General features: G+C 40.3%; 2 protein-coding genes across 2 annotated transcripts in view; one reads left to right on the top strand and one right to left on the bottom strand.

Moving 5' to 3' along the window:
- Positions 1–6,308, top strand: part of LOC123985567 (SH3KBP1-binding protein 1-like) — a 234,595-nt gene that overhangs the window by 51,407 nt on the left and 176,880 nt on the right. The window lies entirely within an intron of this gene.
- Positions 1–6,308, bottom strand: part of LOC123985985 (latent-transforming growth factor beta-binding protein 4-like) — a 107,562-nt gene that overhangs the window by 35,586 nt on the left and 65,668 nt on the right. Inside the window, exons 16-19 of the mRNA XM_046074015.1 lie at positions 2,509–2,685; positions 1,913–2,041; positions 1,107–1,232; positions 878–991 (exon numbers count right to left, since the gene is read on the bottom strand). Coding sequence (XP_045929971.1) covers positions 878–991; positions 1,107–1,232; positions 1,913–2,041; positions 2,509–2,685 — 546 coding nt within the window. The remainder of the gene's footprint in view (positions 1–877; positions 992–1,106; positions 1,233–1,912; positions 2,042–2,508; positions 2,686–6,308) is intronic.

The raw sequence follows: 6,308 nt of genomic DNA, 5'->3' as shown, positions 1-6,308 counted from the left end.
TCTAATACACCTAGAATGCAATTGTAACTGTAAATCTGATGAAAATAAACTAAAATACAACAGTTATCATACAACATTTTCAAATATACCAGGCGAATACCAGGCAGTATTTATTGTTAAAATGCTGACTTTTATTGATAGATATCTTTAAAACACTATTTCAGTCCATACAACCTATTTCCAAATGACAAAACATTGAAATATTGATAAAAACAGGAGTATTCATCAACATTCCTGTCACCAAAAGCACTCCCATGTTTTACAGGCATGCATGTCTATGTATCTCCAACGGATCGGCCACAAAATGGCAAAAAACACCGTATGTTCTCAAGCGACATGTTTCCTCTCTGCAGAAAAGACGACAGCAGGCAGGAAGCTTACAGGTATTGCGCAATAATCAAGATGGCGCCCGCTTAGACTCGGAGCAACAACATCGGCGGGTTTCGGAGTTAAAACGGCCAAAAAAAATGTTTCAATCATTATCATCGCCCAGAGCACCATCGCCCCCGGTACCGGTACAAACGGTTAACTACTTTATACACCGTTGGATAGTTTAATCTGTAACTAACTATTAGCTTATTGATCATTGTCTCATAAATGTGGTGGAGTAAAAACTACAATACTTCCCTCTAAAATGTAGTAAAGTATCAAGTAACAGAAAATTTACATCTGCCACTTCAGCCGTACGAGGAATCATTTCTCTGTTATGTTTACTGTCATGTATTCTTACTTTTCTGCTTGCATGCTAACTAGTTTTTGTAATTCTAATCATTCTCAGTAGCAACTGTAACTTATACTGTAACAATAAATATCATTTGTTTTTCTCCTAAACAGAAAGATGTAATTATATAGTTGCTATGCTATGATGCTTCTTTACCTGTGCAGGTGTTGCCGCTGAGCCTGTACCCAAGGCGACAGACACACCTGTAGCTGCCCGGCGTGTTCTCGCAGCGGCCGTTGCTGCAGGGATTCTGTTGGCACTCGTCGATGTCTGAGGACGTAACAGAGTGAGCTTCTTTTAGTTGTTTAGAGATCTTTGTTTGTTGTTTGTGTGAAGCAGAACAAACAACCTGAGCACATAAAAACAAGCAGGAAGTGGACGTCACCTTGACAGCCGGTCAGCTGGCTGCTGCTCCTGTATCCGGACGGACACGCACACCTGTAGCTTCCCATGGTGTTCACACACTCTCCCACCGAACACACACCTGGAGACTGCACACACTCATTCACATCTACACACACACACAATTTAAACAAAATTTAATCTCATTCAGTAACAGGGTGTTCAATTTTGTTGCCACCATTATTTCTACAGTAAACACTTATTATAACGTTTGCTTCTGAGTTAAATAATCACTAAACTCACTCTGAAACATAGAAAAATGTTGTAACGTCTTCCAGGGAAAATATCAGAAAAATACTAGTAAAATATCTGAAGAAAAAAAAATTGTAAAATATCTGAAAAACTTATAGAAAAATACTAAAATATTTGAAAAACTAATAGAAAAATACTAAAATATTTGAAAAACTAATAGAAAAATACTAAAATATTTGAAAAACTTATAGAAAAATACTAAAATATTTGAAAAATATAAGTAAAATATACGGAAACAAATCAGTAAAATATCTAGAAAAAAAAACCTGTGAAATTTTCACACAAAAAAAGAAAAATCAGTAAAATATGTGAAAAATATTAGTAAAATATCTGGTGGAAAAATCTGTAAAAACCAGAAAATTATTTCCAGTAAAATAAAGGAGAAAATCAGGAAAAAACTCAAATATTTCCACAAAAATAAAAATAAATAAAAGATCCAGGAAAAATATCAGAAAAGTTTTTGTAACATATTTGAATAAAACTCTCTTATCTTTCTTTCATCCATTAGATAAAAACACATTTTTTGCGCGTGCTCACCTTGGCAGTATGTGCGCTGAGAGTTGGGCTGGTATCCCTGATCACACACACAGGTGTGTTTTCCGCCTGGCTGATCCACACAGCGGCCACGCCCACACACACCCGGTCTGCTCTCACACACACCTCGCGCTGCAACACACACACACATTATTCTTACTTTATATTTTATTTGACCTTGTTGGGAAATTCTTTTATCGCCACTGTTTGACTGCATGTTTGTGATCTCGAGTGGTTGGATGTTTGTTTCTGATGCTGTAATTGTCTCCAGGGTTGCTGTGATTTGACTTCGGTTGCATTGCTTGATGACAAAACACTTCACTCCTAAAGTAAACTTGCTGCTGGTATTCGATATGAAGTCTTTTGGTCTTCCCACAGAACGTAAAGAAGCTGGGTTCTTTGCTCGGAGTCAGATTTCAGCTGGCAGTAAACGCAGGTGTCTTTGTTTGGTATTGCTCCACTAACTGAACGCAGATGCCGGCCTGCAGCATTCAAGTAACACCAGAAAACAGAATCCAGGGCGTCCCGGTGGTTGAGACAAACACTACCGACCGGCCCTGATTCTACAGACACTATACTCTGTGTCTGCTGGTACTCACTCTGGACTCGGGTGGGCCGGAGGGTCGGGGTGACAGCTGGTCTGCTCTGCAGAGGAGGGAGCCCTCCACTGGGCCTCGACCCACGCTCAGGGTTCTGTGGCTGGGCTGGAGCGGGCAGAGAGTCCCCTCTGGCTTCAGGCTGATCCGTCCGGGACACAGAGGAGGACTGACCGCCTGCTGAGGACAGAGGATAGATTACTTACTATTCTATCTATATTACTTTCTATACTGCCGGGCAGCGGCTGTAGCCCCGGATGTTTTTCGAAAAGCCCCGGATCTCAGAAGGATTTTTAAAAAACAAACAACAAAAGGCCGAAAATTGAACTTTATTCGCTTAACTAACGTTATGAGCGAGCGAGAGAGATTATTGTTATTGTTGTATATTATTTATTGTATATTATTATTATTGCTCCACCTGAAGCGACTGTGAGCTGCACTTTATCAGAGGCGCTGAAATTAACCTGTGTGGATTTGTGGTGAGGTTGATCACCTGATAGGCAGAGGAGCCATTTTACACGTTTCATTTCAAAATCTATGTTTGTCCCCCCTCTTTCCTAATGTAAAGTTTTATTTCGCACTGCCTTCCTAGGCGATTTCAGAGCTGGCTCATATAGGAGGCGGTTTACTAAGAGACCAGTCAGTCACTCACAGTCCACATCAGTCCCGGACAGAATGTAGCCTGTAGAAATGTTGAGGGAGAAGAAAAGAGGAGGCCGGAGCAGCGAAGTGCCTCAATATTCCAGACTTTTGTGCTGCTGTTCCTTCTAGCTGAAGGCAGCAGTGATGCTGTCTGCAGGAGGGCTGGGTACATCTACTGGACTTTTATTTTCCATTCAAACCATCAGAACTTCAGCAGTCTGTAATCTGCATTTTGCTTCATTAACAGAAGTGAGCTGTGATCCAGGCTGTGTGCAGTTACGCAGTAAAGCTCTGGTCGGGCGCTCGTCACAGTCAGAGCTGGGCAGACGAAAACATTTAGAAAATCAGGTAAATATCTTTTCAGTTTAAGGCTTTATGTTCTACTGATACAACTGAAATCTAGTGAGCCACATCACAGCACTGCAGCCCGCGTCGCTCTTTCACGAGCCGGCAAGTGAAAAACTTTCACTTTCCATTAACGGCGCATTAAAAGCGTCTTTAGTCTCTGCAGAGCAGATGAACTGTAAGATCTCTGTCAGACGATCACTGCACTGACTGAGATATATTAAAAGTGTCCTGTTGTTTAACCGAGCACCGCTTTGGACATCAGCCGGTTTCTTTTCTTTAATACATAAACAGAATGTCGCCGGTGAAACTGATCTTTCACTCAGCAGCTGCCAGCTGTTATTTATTTTCTGTATGCAGCTTTACCTGCTTCAACAACGAGCTGCTCTCGTGTTGCTGCCACAATCGTTATCTGCGTTGTGGAGATTATTTAGATGCTTCAGGAATAATCAGATTGTATTGGCTGCCTGTGTTGCTGCAAAGCAAGCGTTTGATTGGCTACATCTCCATAATAAAAAGACACAGGCAACAATAGTTGGCTGGGCAGCAAAAGTGATATTTTAAAGTGATCAACACCTTCATGGAGATTTAAAAAGGAAAATAATTGTAGAAACAAATAAATGACAAACAATCAGCAAGCAAAGCAAACTGCATTCTCTGGAAATAACCTGTTGCTCAGCAGCTGTTTCTAACCTGATGAACAGCAGATGAAACAGGTTTGTCAGCTTTGTTCTTTTTATGGGAGTAATTGTACTTTTTCTTGAGTAAAGAGTCTGAGTACTCTACCCGCCACTGGCCAGCGGCACCAGTACTAGTGCTGCTGTGGTGAACATGAGACAGGCAGCAGAGATGAGGTCTATGGCAGAACAGAGTCAGAACCAGCACAAAGCACCAGTTTATGGTGAGCATGATGAAGATATGGATTATTATTCATCGTACTGAAGGGGTCAGCTGAGGTGATTACTTTACTTTAGAAGGAATAAAGTTCTCTAAAGACCCAGAGGCCCCGACAAATACTTTATCTGGAGAGCAGACTGACCGGGGGACAAACTCCTGGGCCACTTTTTGGCCCCTGTCTCTGACCATCCTTGACCTTAAAAAGTCCTGAATGTGTGCATCCATGTCCATAAACAATTTAAAGGTAACACTGGTCAGAATGTTCCTGCAGAGACGAGCATCCTGCAGTATTTCAAGAGGAAGAGGTCAGAGGTCACAGGAGGACGAGCTTGGAAGTTGGATGGACAGCTGGTAGACAGACAGTTTGTTCTAAAGTTGACTTTGTCAGGTTAATATTATGTCATCAGAGTTTGCATTGAAGACAGTTCTGTGTCTCAAGTGTCTCAATATCACCGACAAGTGGAACATCAGGAGAACTGAATACATTTGTGTCGTGGCTGCATTAACCAGCAGCTGTTCCACGGTTTATCTTCTAGTTATTATATTATTCTCCATCATCTTGAATACCCTCTTTTAGCCACAATAATCAGTACATTGTGTTTTCATAAGTTGTTAGAAATTAGCATTTAAGTGCTTTATTTAAAAAAAAAAAAATCCAGATTTCAGCGCCCCCCCCCCATTAGCCCAGACTAAACAGCCTGATCACTGCCTTGTTTTAAAATGATGTGCGTCCATACATGTGTTGGCTCGTTCTCACAGAGGTTGCTGCTGGAATACGACGCAGTTCTCTTTTCCAAGCTGCAGCTTATGAACCCCGTTGGCGTTTAGAAGTAGGCTAAGAAACAGTGGGATGGTTTGAGACGTTATGAATGAAAATAAATCACGAATTTTAGAACTTGAACTTTTTATGGGCTACTTAAAAAAATAAACTCATCAAGTTGCCTGGTCTGATGCAACAGACAGTCCATTTTTACTCCGATAGCCATCTTGACCTTTCCTCACGTGGACACACAGGGGCTGTGATCCTGCACAACAAAACATCCCCACACTAACATGGATAGTAGTGGTGCAACGGGTTGCAGAATCCGTGGTACGGATCCACACGGAGCGGCGCAGGTGGACCGCGGATTGATTGCAAAGTTTAAGATGATTTATCCTGTTTGACCTCAAAATATCTTTTATTCTGGAAACGTCAGTTAGATTCTGAATATGCAGAAAACTGCTGAAACACAGGAGCTATTAAAGTCCAGGAGTTTCTAACTGAATTAAAATGTTTTGATTTATTATTGATGAGGTAAAAAGGTGCCACATGCACATTTAAAGAGGTTACCTCAGTCAGTCACGCCTGCCTGTGTGTTGATTCTGAAGTGATGATATTAAAAGATGATCTACAGGAGAAACATATCTGAAAGCTGAGAGCTGCTCTGCATTATATTCTGTTACAGTTTTAGACTTTGAATTGTTTTATTAAACTTTTATTAAACCAGAAAAACTCTTTTTCCAAGAGTACTACAGGCAGTAGTACAATTGCACATTTAAGATGGAATTATCAATTATTATGTGAAGATATGAAGTTTTATGGGCTGTGCTAAGCCCCCAATGTTTCAAGATCCTAAAAACGCCCCTGCTGCTGGGTTAGTACAGTACTTTAGTAAATGTACTTAAAGTGTACTAATGAAGGAGAACCTAGACAGAATCTGAGGGAAAACTCTGCACAAACAAATAATATTTACATGTTTTCTAAATCAAGCAAACCATAAATTATGTTTGCATGAATTTCATAATGGATAGAATGTCAAAAGCCCCTTTCTTTCATTTAACCTAATGCTTATTTAACATGTCTTTTAATAAAAAGTAAAAAAAAAACGGGTAAATAATCGGTAAAGTATGAGACAAAAATAATAATAATAAGTAAATAT

This window comes from Micropterus dolomieu, linkage group LG17, assembly GCF_021292245.1.
Source record: "Micropterus dolomieu isolate WLL.071019.BEF.003 ecotype Adirondacks linkage group LG17, ASM2129224v1, whole genome shotgun sequence".
Lineage (NCBI taxonomy): Eukaryota > Metazoa > Chordata > Actinopteri > Centrarchiformes > Centrarchidae > Micropterus > Micropterus dolomieu.
Note: the sequence above shows the minus strand (reverse complement) of the source record. Positions and strands in the feature narration are given on the sequence as shown.